Genomic DNA, 16,761 nt, shown 5'->3' on the forward strand with positions numbered 1-16,761 from the left:
ACAGACTCGAGACGCGGCGGAGCGTTTATCTCTTAACCAGCTCGACCAGCCTCTCTGTGGACGTGCGATGTGATGACGTGAGTTATTAAGCGGATTAATTTATACTTCATCTGTAGAACAATAAATCAGCGCGTATCTGCTGAAGCAGCGTCGGCGCTTTACAGACAACGATGGCGTCTCGATCGTATTACATTTTTCTCTTGAGACGTAACTTACCTTTATTTCTGTGTGATAAATTCAGAGCATCTTCTTTAGAAATGTTCATAAAGACCGGAATTCTGAGAAGAGCCTTTTAATAAAACATATTCTTCTGTCTCAAAACCCTTAAACCGTAATGAGAAGTGATTGTTCTGTTTTTCTTTTTTTTTAAACTGCGAATTATGAATTTGCTGAAATTGTGGTTTAGCTTTTTGTGTTTATATTCTGTCTAAGTTAGGTTTATTGCAATGTCTTTCTTTGTGAAACTGTTGGTGTAATATTTGTGAACATGGTGTAAGGTTGGTGAATATGATTTGGTGTTGGTGTAATATTTGTGCATATGGTGTAATATTGGTGAAAGGTTGGTGAATATGATGTGGTGATGGTGTAATATTTGTGAAAGGCTGGTGAATATGATGTGGTGATGGTGTAATATTTGTGCATATGGTGTAATATTGGTGAAAGGTTGGTGAATATGATGTGGTGATGGTGTAATATTGGTGAAAGGTTGGTGAATATGATGTGGTGATGGTGTAATATTTGTGAACATGGTATAACGTTGGTGAATATGATGTGGTGATGGTGTAATATTTGTGAACATGGTATAACGTTGGTGAATATGATGTGGTGTTAGTGTAATATTTGTGCATATGGTGTAATGTTGGTGAAAAGTTGGTGATTATGATGTGGTGTTGGTGTAATATTTGTGAACATGGTGAATATGATTTGGTGTAATATTTGTGTATATGGTGTAATGATGGTGTAAAGTTAGTGAATATGATGTGGTGTTGGTGTAATATTTGTGAACATGGTGAATATGATTTGGTGTAATATTTGTGTATATGGTGTAATGATGGTGTAAAGTTAGTGAATATGATGTGGTGTTGGTGTAATATTTGTGAACATGGTGAATATGATTTGGTGTAATATTTGTGTATATGGTGTAATGATGGTGTAAAGTTAGTGAATATGATGTGGTGTTGGTGTAATATTTGTGAACATGGTGAATATGATTTGGTGTAATATTTGTGTATATGGTGTAATGATGGTGTAAAGTTAGTGAATATGATGTGGTGTTGGTGTAATATTTGTGAACATGGTGAATATGAGTTGGTGTAATATTTGTGCATATGGTGAAAAGTTGGTGAATACGATGTGGTGTTAGTGTAATATTTGTCCATATGGTGTAATGTTGGTGAAAAGTTGGTGAATATTATGTAATGTTAGTGTAATATTTGTGCATATGGTGTAATGTTGGTGAAATGTTGGTGAATATGATGTGGTGATGGTGTAATATTTGTGAACATGGTATAATGTTGGTGAATATGGTGTAAAGTTAGTGAATATGATGTGGTGTTGGTGTAATATTTGTGCATATGGTCTAGTGTTGGTGTAAGGTTTTTGAATATGATGTAATGTTGGTGTCATATTTGAGAACATGATGTAGTGTTGGTGTGAGTTTTTTGAATAAGGTGAAATTACATTTACAGCATTTACCAGACGCCCTTATCCAGAGCGACTTACAATCAGTAGTTACAGGGACAGTCCCCCCCTGGAGACACTCAGGGTTAAGTGTCTTGCTCAGGGACACGATGGTAGTAAGTGGGATTTGAACCTGGGTATTCTGGTTCATAGGCGAGTGTTACCCAAGTGTGCAGCGTTGGTGTAAGGTTTTTGAATATGATGTACTTTTGGTGTAACGTTGGTGAATTGGTGACGTTTGTGAACAGTTATGATTGCATCTGAGGAAAAAGCCTAATTCTCAGTAAAACATTTTTTTTCCCCCACTCATCATTTCTGATTCTGCTGTCCGATATGCAGACACACACACACACACACACACACACACAGACAGACAGGCTGCTCGTTACACGTGTGCACCGTGGGTTTATAGCAGAATATGAAAAAAATGAAGTGAGTTGTGGAGTTTCCGGTAAACGCAGCTGCTACTGTGCAGAGGAGGAAACCGTGGTGAAGTGCACCGAAACCCCGACATGCAGCCAGCAGGCCGTAAACCTCCATAAAAACCTCCTCAGAACACGTCCATTCATTTAGACCAACAACAAAGAGTCCAAGTCTGTAGTTTATTTTTCGAAATGTGTATTGTATGTATATTTATGATATTAATATTAGTGAGTTGGACTGCCACTCATTTATACTTATACCCTGCTGGTTGTGCTGGGAGCTGCATGCTGTTTGCAGGTTAAAATGATTTACCTGCAAAATGGTAAAAAAAAAGAAAATAAACCAGTTGTATCTGCTTCTGTTATTTTATCTGATCGTGTGTTACAATGAAATCCTCCCTCCCAACAGGAGGATTATTCCAGGAGCAAGGTACCGTCCCCACACCTGCTCCCTCGGGGGACAGGTTAAATGCAGAGGACACTTCTCACTGTGTGCTGTGTCACATGTGACAATTAATCACTTTCACTAATTAATACTTATTCATAAAAGAATTAATAAATGAGTAATGGAGCATGTCTGGTGGTGTGAGCCTGAACCAGTTCGGTGAGCGTTTTCTGTGACCGGGTTAAAATACGGGGTCAATTTTCACATCTGTGGCCCATAGATGCATCGATGCCAGTTTGACAGCGGCAGCTCTGATGCCATCAACTGTCCCCAGGAAGACAGTGAGATGATGAGTGAAGGCTGTGACGCCCACAGCCCCACCTCCGAACCGCTGCCTGCTCTGAAGGAGGCTCCACCCCTTAGTGTCCCGAGCAGCAGCATCAGCAGTGACTGGGACAGCAGTGACTCCAGCTTCAGACCCTACCAGCCCCGCCTGGGTCTCCCCGCCGGGTACCACCCCCAGACCCCATTCCCCAGCCAGGCCGAGCCCTGGCCCAGCTTCCTGTCCCGCACCGAGACGCGTACGTACCCCAGCCTGGCCAGCCTCAGCTCTGAGGGCGGCTTCCTCAGCGGGGGCGTGGCCTCCTTCGCCCTGTCCGACGAGGGCGGCCTGGAGCGGCCCAACTCCCTCCGATCCCCTCACAGCTTCCACCAGTACTGGCAGCCACGACCTGCGTGGGGCGGGGCCTGCTGTGGGCGGAGCCCCGGCAAGGCGTACAGGCCCAACCCCATTTACCTGCACCCGCAGCTCAGGCCCCACCCACCTCTGTGTGAGTTTCTATATTTTTGTAATTCTACATCCTCAGTCACTGAGGGTTCGACAGTGAAATAATAAATCATATTCAGAGTAGGTTTTAAACGCCGAGTGGTTAACTGGTTTACGATAAATGAAACAGCAGAAGCTGAATAATGATGTTTCATTTCCCGTCTCTTCCTGCTCTGCCAGTTCCTGATGGATTTGGACCTTCAAACCCTCAGTGGTAAGATTATAACTACATGCTGATAAAGCTAGAATTCTATACATCATGTTCTCGAGTGAGAGCGTTTATATTCAGCTGGGGCAACTCGATTGTGCGGTGGTGCCTCCACGGATCAGATACGATTGGACAGAGATCCGGAGAAATCACATAATAATTATGATCCTGCGTTCTCTTTCCCGTCCTCAGTGGCATCTATGGTCCTGTTCATTCTGTACCAAAAAGTCCCGGTGCAGCCCTGTCCCTGGAACAGCGTGAGTAGAAGGACGCAAAATAACACCACCACTTATTTCTTATATCGCCCATAATCACGTACAGTACGTCCCAACGGGCTTTGACAGGTCCTACAGTTGACCCCCCCACACTGGACCCTTCTGCACACAAGAAAAAAGGTGGGAAGAAACGTTGAGAAGGAGTGATACAGAGAGGGACGTCCTTCCAGGGTAGAGTGAGCCTGCATATAGTGTCAGTGCAGGGCTGGTGATGATTTGTCCAAGAAGAGAAAATGTCCTACAGTTGTAGAGGTGGAGAAGTCCAAAGTGTCGTATAGAGCATCTGTCCATGTTTGGACAGTGCTGGACAGTGCAGAGTAGGTCTTAGTCCAGTGTCATGGTGTCCATTATGACGCTACTGGTCCATTTGAATACACACCCCACTTCCTGGTGACTGTCCCCGTCACTACTGGTTGTAAGGTGCTGGTAAATGCTGTTAATGGATTTTGTTTTATGACAGTTTTCTTAACCAGTCACTGAAGTAGACCTGACGCGGGCTTTGTTGCAGGAAAGGTGTTTGTTACGTACGAAGCAGACAGTGAGGAGCACCGGAGGGAAGTTCTCAGCTTTGCAGCCCTGCTGCGACACAACGGCTTCTACATACACGTATGAGGCGGTGCTCCATACTCCACCCACATCGACGCTCTCCACCCACTCCACCCACATGACACTCTCTCTCTCTCTAGATCGACATGTTCGAGCAGCAGTACAGGGGCATCAGTAAGATCGACTTCATGGAGCAGCACATCAGTCAGGTGTGGTCTCCACCAGCCTCAATCAGCCTCCACAAGTGTGATTTTTTTCAGCTTCGTTTCCATGCATGCACTGCACTTTGTGAACCTGGAAGTGGTTGGGTGTTAGTAGCCTAGCGGGTAACACACTCACCAGTGAACCAGAAGACCCGGGTTCAAATCCCACTTACTACCACCATGTCCCTGAGCAAGACACTTAACCCTGAGTGTCTCCAGGGGGGGACTGTCCCTGTAACTACTGATTGTAAGTCGCCCTGGTTAAGGGCGTCCGGTAAATGTAAGTGCACAGTGCACCATGACCGGTGGATTACGGACAGATTGAAGGCTAGTTTCATTTGATTGAGAGAGAAATAAATGTAGGAACATACTTTTCCTCACTGGGCTATTCTTGATTCAGTAAAATCGGAGAATTTTCCCAGCTCTGGCGCATCTGCATGGGAATGTGCAGACCTACCTCCCACACACACACACACACACACACACACACACACAACCGGAAAAAGTTGGCGGTTGCGCCGATTCCGATCTCACACACAAAAATTCGCAAAATAATTTTGAGGTTACCAGTGGAAAAACCTCAAAAATTTGGATTGGGTCTGCAGTACATTTAAGACCTTCACACTCTGGATGAAATGTAATCTAGTCGTTTTTAATTATATTTATGGCCTTAATGTTCCAATTAAAAAAAAAAAAAAAAAAAAAAAAGTCTTAAATTGGATTTAAGTATCTGCAGATACCCTGTAAATAATTCAGCTATAAATCAATTTAACTAAAATCTCGAGATTAAGTATTAAATCTCAGCATCAGCCTGATGTTATGTTCATGGCGCTTGGACCGTATTTGTGTTTCCCCCTCACGTTCTCAGAAAGACTGCCTGATCATCATCATCATCAGCCCCAAGTACCACAAGACGGTGACCAGCGCAGCGGTCGGCACCGAGAACGACGAGACGCTCAACACGGTCTACATCCATAAGCAGGTGGAAGCCCGACTCCTGGTCTGGTGCCGGCGCTGGTTTACCGGCCAGCTTTCGGTTACTGAACCTTCGTCGCTTTTTCGCCTGCAGATCCAGAACGAGTTCATTCAGAACGGCTGCAGGAACTTCAGATTCGTGCCCATTCTGTTCCCCGGAGCTCAAAAGGTGAGACGCGTTATTCCTTATTTTTTTTTTTTGGTCTTTTGGTAAAAGGCATTTATTCTGCAACATCAGTTTTCTTTGGAAATTGGTGGGACCTCAAGTGAAGTCCACGAGCGTGCTTCTCCCTTCTAGTGTCACGTTCCCACGTGGCTGCAGAACACACACATCTACAGCTGGCCGCGGGACCGGGACGACATCCTGCGCCGGCTGATGCGCGTGGAGAAATACGCCCCGCCGCCCATCGGGGAGCTGCCCACCATCGTCTCCATACCCATCTGAGTGTCGAGGAGGAGCGGCGGGTTCTTCTGGCAGCCTGGACCACAAGCTTCCGGACCAGCCCGCCAGTGTTCTGCTGTCGGTTCCGAATTTGGTTTTTGTTTTTTTGTTTTTTTTAAATCATTTTTTGGGTTGCCAGTTCTTTTCCCATAAAGTTTCTGAACATTTTCAATATGAGAACTAAGCACAACATAAATGAACTGAACACAGCAAGCAATGCGAGTTCAGGCACTGCACGTCCCGTAAAAATCCTGGGAACGCTACATCATCTTCTCCAGAACGGTCTGTAGGTGCAGGATGAGATTCCTGGTCTGGTCTGGTCTTACCTGCAGCTCCAGAACGAGTTCATTCAGACATTTTGGCAGCCGTTGGGCAGGATCTGCCCGCTCGGAGCTCCAGGCCGAATGACCACCACCCAGCTGATCTTGAACTGTTTAATGCTTTTTATCATCTTCACAAAACACTGCAGCTGTTCATTAAAAACACAAATACAGTGTTGCTCTATATACTGGAAAATACACCATATTAATCGTTTTAATATAACAGCACAGAGGACGACCGGAATAAAAACTGATTTTTTTTTTTTTTTTTTTTAAAGTGACCTCTTTTTTTTGTAAATAACTTTAAAGAAAACCACGTAACAGAAACAAAACCAGCCAACAGGTCCATTCTACTGTACGTCCGACACGGAAGTGCTATCTGTTGTCAGCTTATAAAATATACCTACAAGCGCGTCGCATTTTTATTTCCTTCAAGGAAAAGTTTTAAAATAAGTTACAGTGAATTCGTCTACACCGACTTTGTTCCCGTCTTCCAGCCTTCGTGACCACGAGGACCGTCTGCAGCGGACTGTACAGAAGTTAAAAAGTCACCATGTCAATAATTACAAACACGTCCAAGTAGTGCGTCTGTCTGTGTGTGTGTGTGTGTGTGTGCTTGTGTTACTTCATGGACTGGGATGAATATTGAAAGCCGCTACTTCATTTTACGTCATGACGCCGCGGAGCAGAGCACATCTCACACGTCGTCTGCAGGCAGAGGCGGGATGTGGAACCGCGGTCGGGTGAAGAACGCCATCTTCTCTCTGCACAAACAGGAAACGGGTCACATGTCGAGCAAAAAAAAAAAAACGTACTTGTTCACAAACACGACCAAGGCCCTTCTGTAGACATTGTCAAATGCTTGATGAATGAAGGCCGTTCTTCACCAGGAGTCTGTCTGACGTTAGAAAAGGTTAGTTCTCGTTTATATCAGTTTCTGTCAGCACACTTTTACTTTACAGATCTGCAAACGAAACGAGAGTAAAAAAAAATCCCCTCTTCACGGGGTCTCCGGTCCCAATCGACTCTGGTGGAACAACTCGTCCTGCTCCATTCGACCTGCTGAGACCACCACCACCTTTAAGCAGCAGCTGAAAACCCACTTGTTCAAAAAGTATTTTTTGAGTCCAACACTAACACAGACAAAAAATTGGTCTAGCACTTAATTCCCCAGCATGTTCTTTTCCTGACAAGTTAGGCCTTATCAGGGCTCATAGTTTGCATCTCAAAATCTATATGAGAATTTCTGGATAAAAGTACAGTTATGTTGATGTTATGTGAATGGAAGCTGAACTTCAGACCCGCAGCCGAGCCAGACAAGTACGCTACAAGTACGCTACATTTGAGACATGATCATCATAAGCAAATCGAAGAACACTTAATTTAAAAAAATGTACAACATTATAAAAAGTAATAGCATATATAACATTTATATATAACATTTATATATAACATATATATATATATATATAACATTTATTTTATTTATATATATATAACATTTATATATAACATATATATAATATATATATTATATATAACATTTATATATAACATTTATAACATATACATTTTATACCACTTTTACCACGAGAACACGGGAAACAAATGTACAAGCTGCGACAGGTACTATAGAGCGGAAGTTGGCTCGGAGCTGCACCGCCTACCTGAAGGTCTGGACGGGGAGGGGCTCCGTCTGGCCCTGCCCCCTCATCTGCCGCACCTCTTTGGACGCCTTCCTGAGACGCCGGTCCGCCGCCTCCTCCTGCCGCTGCTCCTGCCGGCTCTGCTTGGCCTGAGGGGGATTTGGGGAAATATTCGGGCGGTTTGACGGTGGATTCGGGGGCGGGCGCGGGGGCGGTACCTGTCTCTGGGCCTCGTGCAGGAGGCCGCGGAAGCGCTCGTCCCGCAGGGCCCACGCCTGCAGCTCCCCCGCCTCTCCGGCCGCCGGCTCCTCCAGCCGCAGCTTCAGCTCCCGCAGCGTCGCCAGCTCCTCGCTCAGCTGCCGCTGCCGCGTCCGGCACGCCTGGAGGTCCAGCTCCAGGTCCAGGGAGGTCCGCGTGGGCTGTTCGGCCAGAGAGGAGCGGTACGACTGCAGACACACACACACACACACACACACCCTGAACACACTCGGACGCGCCAGAACCGGGTTCCCGGGGGTCCAGGCGGCTGTTACCTGCTTGTAGCGCAGGGTCCGGCGCTCCAGGGTGTTTCGGATGAAGGGGGATTTCTTTGGTAGAGTCGAACTGTCACTGTCGCTGCGGTACAACTACAAACACACACAAACAGGGCGGTCACACTCGCCTGTGAACCAGAAGGCCCAGGTTCAAACCCCACCGGTGTCACTCATTTTCTGAGCGGTTATTATCAGTTATATACACAACTTTAACATATTCATCACATGACCTTCTCATTTAAACCTGATGTTTACACACAGGCTCTCTCGGAATGAAAAAATGAAGATCACCATGGTGGCTTTTGGGTCATGCGGGGAATCCGCTGCGGATCCACATTTTTTGTCACAGCGGTGACACTGAAATCAGATGTCCCGTATCCAGGCTAAATGGGAACGATTAGATATGATATATGACTCAGTGTTTCATACAGATGCTGAGAGTACGAACATGCAAAAAAATGTGACGCATGAAAAATGTCACCACTGATCTATTTCTGGGTGGTTTTGGTTTCAGTCATTGTGTAAATGAGCCATTTAGATTGTAGCTGGACATAAATTATATAGTATTACATTGTTATTACATTATTATATGGTAGTAGGTAGTAGCCTAGCGGGTAACACACTCGCCTATGAACCAGAAGTCCCAGGTTCATACCCCACTTACTACCATCGTGTCCCTGAGCAAGACACTTAACCCTAAGTTGCTCCAGGGGGGGGACTGTCCCTGTAACTACTGATTGTAAGTCGCTCTGGATCAGGGCATCCGGTTTAGTGCTGAAAAGCTGCTCGACTGACACAGACACTCACCCTGCACACATACTGGCTGCGCGCCCCGGGGGTGAACGTCTGCGAGCGGACGATGGTGCTGCTGCGCATGAAGGGGGAGGCGTGGCTCCATCGCCCCGCCCGCTCTTTGGGCCGGACCCTCATTGGTTCGTGGAACGGTCCGTCTGTGTTGGTCGACTTATCCGCCTGCAGAGGTTCATGTGAAACGAGTGAACGTGCAACGATTCAGCAGTGAACTATTTCGAATTGGTTTGAGAAGTCCTGTGATGGAGCAGCTCGGTCTTTACCTTGACTGCGAGACCCCTGTCCCCCGGCTGCACACAGCGCCCCCCGCTGGCCAGGCAGACGCCCTCGGTGTTGCTGCAGCCGCTGTCCACAGACTCGGCCTGCCAGCTCCTGACCACACAGAACACGGCCTGGTTCAGAGCAACGTCATCATTCCCAGCAAATAAAGCTGGAGAACCTGAGGTCCCTGAGAGCTCCTCGTCTCTTTCAGATGGAGCCAGGATCTTCACCATCATCACAGATACAGTACAGAACTGGCTTTATTGGGAAAAAGAACTCAGAACTATTCCCCAATCTCTCCTTCGGTCAACTGGGAGGTGACCACGGACAATTCCCTCTCCAGAAATACAGTATTCTGCAGGGGGGTGAGTAACTTTACCAAATGATGAGCACTGTATTATTTTGCTGAATAAATAGAATCACCGAGATATTAATTATCTTGATTTTAATAAATGTATTAATCGTAACAAAGCGATTATATTTCGGGGGGTTACACTGGCTGGGTCACGACCCACTTAACCCCACTGCAAACGCTTTTGGACGACCCCACAGGTCTATATTAGACCCCCTTGGACTTGGACTCTTTTCGGTGTTGGATCCTAGATGGAGGAATGAACTTCCACTAAAGATAAAAACCTTCCCTTTTAAAAAAATACATTTTACGTTCGCCTACTTAATAAAATCGGGGCGGGGGGGGGGGGGGGGGGGGTTGGGTTCTGCGTTGTTAAGCGACTGGTGTCCACAGATCAGGTCTTATCTACCAAATGATGGATTTTAAAGAGGGAAATTTTGCTGTAACTGTAAATATCACCTCTCAGACACGGCCTCTCCCTGCTCCCCATTCCTCTGCAGCTCCTTTAGCTCCTCTTCACTCAGCTCCAGCCCCGCCTCCTCTAAGTGGGCGGAGCGAGACAGCAGAGAGCTGATGGACACCTGAGAGAGAGAGAGAGAGAGAGAGAGAGACGAGGTACAGAGTGGTTCTACCTTTTCAGGCCAACAAACGAGCGTTCATGAGAGTCACCTTCATCCTGGCCTGCTCCTCATCCTCCTCCTCTGCACCCCGCGCCACTCGCCCGCCCGGACCACTCGGGTCGGCCCTCTGCGGTTCTCTGGCTTCGGCCGCCTGGATCCTGTGCCAGCCGAACGCCATCTCAGCGCTGTGCTCGCAGTCAGCCGGGTTCACCATCACCGCGCCCTGTCACCGCCAGACACCCGGTTACCCGCGGATACGGCAGAAGAGCCACAGCACGCGTATTCACAGGGTGTTAGTAGCCTAGCGGGTAACACACTCGCCTATGAACCAGAAGCCCCAGGTTCAAATCCCACTTACTACCATTGTGTCCCTGAGCAAGACACTTAACCCTGAGTGTCTCCAGGGGGGGACTGTCCCTGTAACTACTGATTGTAAGTCGCTCTGGATAAGGGCGTCTGATAAATGCTGTAAATGTATACAGGTTAACGTACAGGTTTCTCATTTCTTTTATTTGGGGTTTTTCCTGTAACATTGGTACCTTTTTTACATTTAATATTTACATGCAGGAGTAATCTTCGGGTGTTCAATAAATTAGAAACTGCTCGTTCTTTTCTGTCTTTCATGCCAGGTAGCACGCAGTTTAATGCCGTGCTCTGCAGCGCTTTATTATTTTACATGAGCCTGAGACGGTACATGATGTTTTGTGGGAATCATTCAACCAACTGGCCTGCTTTTTAGTCGGATTCGGAGTCGAGTCCGCAAACGTGAACTTCCAGTCCATAGTAGGATGCACACTGTGCTTTATGTATGGTCCGCATGTTGTAAATTACTTTTATTAAATGTTGCATGTAAAATTACATTTTCCGCCACCGTTGATTTCCATTCCCTCTTAGTCTAACACGCAAACAGCGGCAGGCTTTTACGAACACGTACTTGTTGGGTCGGATTCGGTCGTGCTCGGGTTATGTCAGGCTTAACCTTTTAGGTCTGATTACAGCTCTACTGCTCAGGGTGACTCAAAAAGCTCTTTTTGAGACCAGGAAATCGCGTCCGGACGGACCGCCCACGTTCTCCTCTTGTTCTCAAACTTTCACTCACGTTGCGGTTTAGTTGACCACACGCACTTCCTGTCTATTGTACCATTAAGATTCGCTGCTGTTATGTTTAATAAAATGCCACTCGTTGGCCACCATTTTGAATGGACACGTTCAGTAGCTGCTCCTCCCTCCCTCACTCACCAGCAGCTCCTCCTGACCCTGCGGGCCGAGCGAGAGGACAGACAGGTGCAGGCGGTGGGCAGACGGGCCGCCGGCGGGCAGCGGGACGTGGAAGCCCTCGTTCAGGTCGAGCGGCGAGCGCGGCTCGTGGGCCCGGCTGCAGTAGTACGGACAGGGACGGCTCGAGTCCACGGGGAGGACGTGGACCCTCACGCAGCTGAGGGACGAGCCCAGAATTATTACGAACACACAGCACGGAGGTAAAAGGGGTAAAATGTGGTCAGTTAGAGAAGCTCAACTCACACTTTGTGTCCTTCTCTCATCATGAACCTGTTTGTGTTCCTCATCTGCAGCACATGCAGGAGGAGACACTGGGAGTTCGTGTCAAATCTTCACAATCACAAAAGAAAGAGACAGATGCTGTTAATACATTTAAAAAGCTGTGTGCATGTCTGTGAGCGCGAGTGAGTATGTGAGCGCATGTGAGTATGTGAGCGCATGTGAGTATGTGAGCGCATGTGAGTATGTGAGCGCATGTGAGTATGTGAGCGCATGTGAGTATGTGAGCGCATGTGAGTATGTGAGCGCATGTGAGTATGTGAGTATGTATATGAGGGGCTTACAGGAGACCCAGCTGGATCTGGACCTGCTCTGCTGTACTGACTGAATCTCTGGTGAATAGAATCTCTTCGGACTCCTCCGCTCTGCTGCACACAGAAACGGAGTGGAGAGAAGATTTGAGGTGCAGCAGCGCAGTCTGACCTCCAGGTGGCGACAAAGATCAACAGCAAAAAAAAAAAAAAAAAAAAAACAAGTCACCTTCTCCAGGCCTCGAACACCCCGCTGTCGGTGGCCAGCATGTCCTCAGACGGCCCTGCAGACGCCCGCCGGCTCCGCCTGCTGCTCCGGTTCGTGTTGTTACAGCGGAGCGTCACTCCTGCCGAAGAAACGTTTACTTCAGTTCAGACACAAACGTTGATAAAACACTTTTATTTCGTGTAGATTTCGATACGACAGAACACTGGCCTGCTGAGGGAAACGCCCCCTGCGTGACCCCATCTCGGTGGCCCTTGGTGTCCAGAAGGAGCGCAGCACCCGGGCCGCCCCCAGACTCGCAGTCCACCGGACCAGAGGCGGCCTGCGACGGCGGCTGGCTCTGGGTGTGGCCCCGCAGTATCGCCCGACCTGCCACCTCCATGTACTCCTCGGTCATCTGGGCGAGCGGACAGTCCTGGGGGGCCGAGTGGTAGGGCGTGTCCATGGGTGAGCTGGGCGGGGACAGCGAGGAGAGGGAGGAGCGTGAGGAGAGGGACGCCAGCGACTGCGGGGTGTCGTGGGAGCGCTTAGTCTTGCCCAGGAGGTCCGAGCCACAGGCGGGCGCGTCCCGAGCGGACACCTCCACTGGGAGGAGGTACCGCAGGTGGGGGTCGTCCAGCGCCGGCTCCGCCCGCTCGTACTGGGGCAGCCCATAGATGTCGCTGAAGCTTATGGAGCTGAGGGAGCCGCGGCTGGAGGCCAGAGAACCGCGGCTGGACGCCAAGGATCCGCGGCTGCTGCTGGACGACACGGTCAGGGTGCTGGCGGAGAGGCTGAGGGGCAGAAGCAGAAAACAAAATTGTGCGCATTTTGTAGGGTGGTAGTAGCCTAGAGGGCAACACACTCGCCTATGAACCAGAAGACCCAGGTTCAAATCCCATTTACTACAATTGTGTCCCTGAGCACTTAACCCTGAGTGTCTCCAGGGGGGACTGTCCCTGTCACTACTGATTGTAAGTCTGGTAAATGCCATAAATGTAAATGGTGTGGTTTTGGGGTCAATAAAAAGCATTTTAGAACTAAAATGATCAAGGACAAGGGGTGGAATTTCAGGAAGACAACATCGCCAGTTTGGCTGGACTACTTCTGATTGGTTTCTACCTCTTGAGCTGGGAGTGCAGGTAGGTGGTGATCCGCGTCGCCTCCTCCAGCTGACGGAGAAGCACGTTCCTCTTCTCCTGCTGCAGGACCCTACAAAAAAAAAAAAAAAAAAAAAACTAAACTAAAACCCAGAACGTCTCCATCTCTGGACAGAGAGAGGGTGAAGAATTGAGTAAATCACGCTGGTTGACCACACCCTTCAACATCCCAACCACAACCACAGGCTGTGAGCTGTACTCAGCATTTTATTATGTCTCAAATGTGAACGATAAGCATCTTGTGTGGTCAACACACACACACACACACACACACACACACACACACAGTGGAGGCCATATCTCAGGGTGGGATGAGGGACCCTCATGGTGTCCAGATCTCGGCGGAATGGGAGGTCCCATGATGCACGCGATGCCGCATCACAACCACAAATACTACCGGTCAAGCAGACAGCCAGTCATGATCATTATAAATCATCCATTAATATCATCAATTTTCACACAATAAACTGCAATTAAGCAAAACCATCTAAACTGCAATGGCAGTCTCGGCGGTGTGTATGCAACCACGGATTAAGCTGTTACAGAAATTTCTAAAATACTGAATAAATAATACGAAAACCGATCAAGCCCAATGCTGTGAAATTTACAGCACGGTACCAAGCCTAGAGGTTTTCATCTAAAAGTGTCCCTGTACCTCTGACTGGCCCCCTGGCCCTGGCTGCTCTGGGCCCGCTGCACCTCCTCCTCCAGCCTGTGGCGCTCCTCCTCCAGCTGCAGGAAGGCCTCCGGGGGGCGCTGCTGCTGACCCAGCAGGGTGATCTCCTGCAGGAGCGCCTCCTTCTCGCGCAGCAGCTGCAGGAAGTCGCGGTCGCGGTCCGCCTCCGCCCGGCCCGTCCAGCTCTCGCCGTCCAGCTGGGCCAGCTGGTGCTGTATGCCGGACACCCTGAAAGTCGGGACAGGTAGAACAAGTCAGCCGGTGATCTGCGAGGCCAGGTGAGGGTTTGGCGTGGAGTCGCGTAGCTCAGTTTCCACAGGTCTCCCTCGCTCAGCTCGGCTCTGATGTCACAGCTGGCTGACACATCGCCACGGCAACGCATGTTTCGTAAAAAGCCTGATGACGACGATGATGATGATGATGATGATGAAACCACTAACAACCACGGGCGTTGAAATTAATCTCATAATCGATGCATCATGATGATGTTGCTTGGTGATTTTCTGGCAGAGGTATAAAAATTATGATCAGGTAGGAGTCAGGCTTGTCCACATCTACGTTCGAAATGAACGTCCTTCTGAGCGCCATACTCTTTTTTTTGCAGTCGTTAACCTTCGCTGGTCTCACGATTCGATTTATTACCAATGCCTCGACTGATAATCGTAATCGAATCGAATCGTGAGACCAGCGAAGATTCGCGCCTCTATTAATGGCTACATTCCCCAATATCCTGCAGTTTACGATTCTGAGACACTGTGACTCGCATCACTGCTCAGAACCTGGAGATGTTTCCACCACGGTGGAAGTCCTCCGCCCTGCTAACCCCTCCTAACCCCTCCTGAACGAATTGTGCATCAGCTACTGGAGTGGTTTGGTATCGGGCGACGCTCACTTTTTCTTGGCCTCTTCGTACTGCCAGTTGAGCCGCACTCGGTCGACTAACGGAGATAGATCCTGAGAGCCGCACTGGAACAGGAACAGAGGAACATGAGTCCACACACACACACACAGCTCCAAAAAAGCAGATCTGATCTAATGATTAAAGATGGGAGCGTGGCAGGTCGGGGATTCGGATTGGTACCTCGCCCACAAGGTCCGTCTGGCACCCGGTGTCACAGAACTGCTGCAGACCACTCGGGTCGCCCGGCGGCGCCGCGGAGTCACCGGGCGACAGGCTGCTTTGGAAGTTCATCGTCAGCTTGGCCAGGCTCTGCAGACAGGGACACAGAACAGAGGGTCAGAACCGCGTCCTTCTCTGCCACCGGCTTCACAACGTCAGGACGAATGGGTGAGGTGACAGCAGGTGGCGCTACTGAACACAGCTAGAGTATCAGGTCTGAGGCAAGGTCCTATCAGATGGAATTTTGGCTAAGACAAGGTGGAATCCATAACATCTGAAATCTCCACAGCCCTGAGAGAGCCGAGTGGGGACCAGACCTGGATGAGGTCCAGCCTCTCCTTCTCGCCAGTGCTGATGGCCTTCTTGATGCTCCGCAGCTCGCTGAAGATGGCCTGGGCTTCGTCCAGCTTGTAGTTGGTGTGACTGCTAGACATCTTTCTGTCAATCCTGAAATGCACAAAATGAACAAAAACAAGACATTAGCAACACACACACCCCCACCCCCACCCATCTCCATACACAAAAACCAGTACCAGAGGTTGCAGCTCTGAAAAATAATTGACACGGCTCTGATCACAGCTAAAAGATCTGTTTTTCTGCACACGCAGAACCAGGTGAGGAACCGAGTGAAGAACCGAGCGGCACGGGCTACAACCTGGAGCCCGCAGGCGTCCTTTAGGAGAAAAGGTGAACGGCGCTAGAATATTACCGTTCCTGGTTCCACCAGCTTCGGCTCTCTAAAGGTCCAATAATCCTGCGAATGAAACAGGAACCCAGAACGGTGCACAAATCCAACCGTGTTTTAATGCTGTAAACACCAGCAGAACAAGAACCATGTCTGGACTGCATTATACACGTGACGTTATTAGTAATTATTCACCAAACATAAAATAAAATGCATATTATACCCTGCCGGGCGGAGGATCTTCTATCACCGGATGAACTGTTCTTAGTCCTTCAGAAACTGGGCAGATTAGTAAACGATCAGGTCATTTGGACATTGCTCCTGACCAGCCCTGACAGTCCTGCATGAATCTCAGATCAGAAGACCACGTGGTGGCAGCAAGATGCTGGAACACTCGTTCCCATGAAGGAGCAGGACGGAGCGTTAAAAAAAAAGGAAAAGACCAGTACATCGAGCCCAACCACAGGGTCAAGATTATGGAGAATCCAGACAATCTGCGGGACACGAAATTGTCCAATTAGATGGAGAGAACAATTTTTCCTGACAGAGCTGGACCAAACGCTGAATAAAATGTGCAAAGTGCCCTTTCCGGAGACATGTCCC

General features: G+C 48.5%; 2 protein-coding genes across 4 annotated transcripts in view; one reads left to right on the forward strand and one right to left on the reverse strand.

Annotated features, from left to right (window-relative positions):
• traf3ip2l (TRAF3 interacting protein 2-like) lies at positions 1-6,666 on the forward strand. The gene is made up of 9 exons (XM_028961886.1): positions 1-77; positions 2,822-3,317; positions 3,494-3,527; positions 3,714-3,778; positions 4,305-4,402; positions 4,483-4,551; positions 5,414-5,527; positions 5,615-5,689; positions 5,819-6,666. The coding sequence occupies exons 2-9, from the start codon at positions 2,834-2,836 to the stop codon at positions 5,963-5,965; spliced, it is 1,086 nt and encodes a 361-aa protein (XP_028817719.1). The 5' UTR covers positions 1-77; positions 2,822-2,833; the 3' UTR covers positions 5,966-6,666.
• The window catches only part of wwc3 (WWC family member 3), a 23,746-nt gene continuing 13,367 nt past the window's right edge, over positions 6,383-16,761 (reverse strand). Inside the window, exons 6-23 of one of the 3 annotated variants that reach the window (XM_028961885.1) lie at positions 15,791-15,920; positions 15,435-15,563; positions 15,246-15,319; positions 14,333-14,581; positions 13,640-13,729; positions 12,749-13,311; positions 12,542-12,659; positions 12,346-12,429; positions 12,026-12,112; positions 11,744-11,939; positions 10,554-10,727; positions 10,344-10,465; positions 9,535-9,643; positions 9,269-9,433; positions 8,462-8,554; positions 8,147-8,374; positions 7,950-8,077; positions 6,383-7,046 (exon numbers count right to left, since the gene is read on the reverse strand). In XM_028961885.1, the coding sequence (XP_028817718.1) occupies positions 6,980-7,046; positions 7,950-8,077; positions 8,147-8,374; positions 8,462-8,554; positions 9,269-9,433; positions 9,535-9,643; positions 10,344-10,465; positions 10,554-10,727; positions 11,744-11,939; positions 12,026-12,112; positions 12,346-12,429; positions 12,542-12,659; positions 12,749-13,311; positions 13,640-13,729; positions 14,333-14,581; positions 15,246-15,319; positions 15,435-15,563; positions 15,791-15,920 (2,806 nt within the window). In that variant the 3' untranslated portion in view covers positions 6,383-6,979. Of the gene's footprint in view, positions 7,047-7,949; positions 8,555-9,268; positions 9,434-9,534; positions 9,644-10,343; positions 10,466-10,553; positions 10,728-11,743; positions 11,940-12,025; positions 12,113-12,345; positions 12,430-12,541; positions 12,660-12,748; positions 13,312-13,639; positions 13,730-14,332; positions 14,582-15,245; positions 15,320-15,434; positions 15,564-15,790; positions 15,921-16,761 lie in introns of all 3 variants that reach the window. The other 2 variants (XM_028961884.1, XM_028961882.1) reach the window with 2 other exon arrangements.

This window comes from Denticeps clupeoides, chromosome 19 (genome assembly GCF_900700375.1).
Source record: "Denticeps clupeoides chromosome 19, fDenClu1.1, whole genome shotgun sequence".
Classification (NCBI taxonomy): Eukaryota; Metazoa; Chordata; class Actinopteri; order Clupeiformes; family Denticipitidae; genus Denticeps; species Denticeps clupeoides.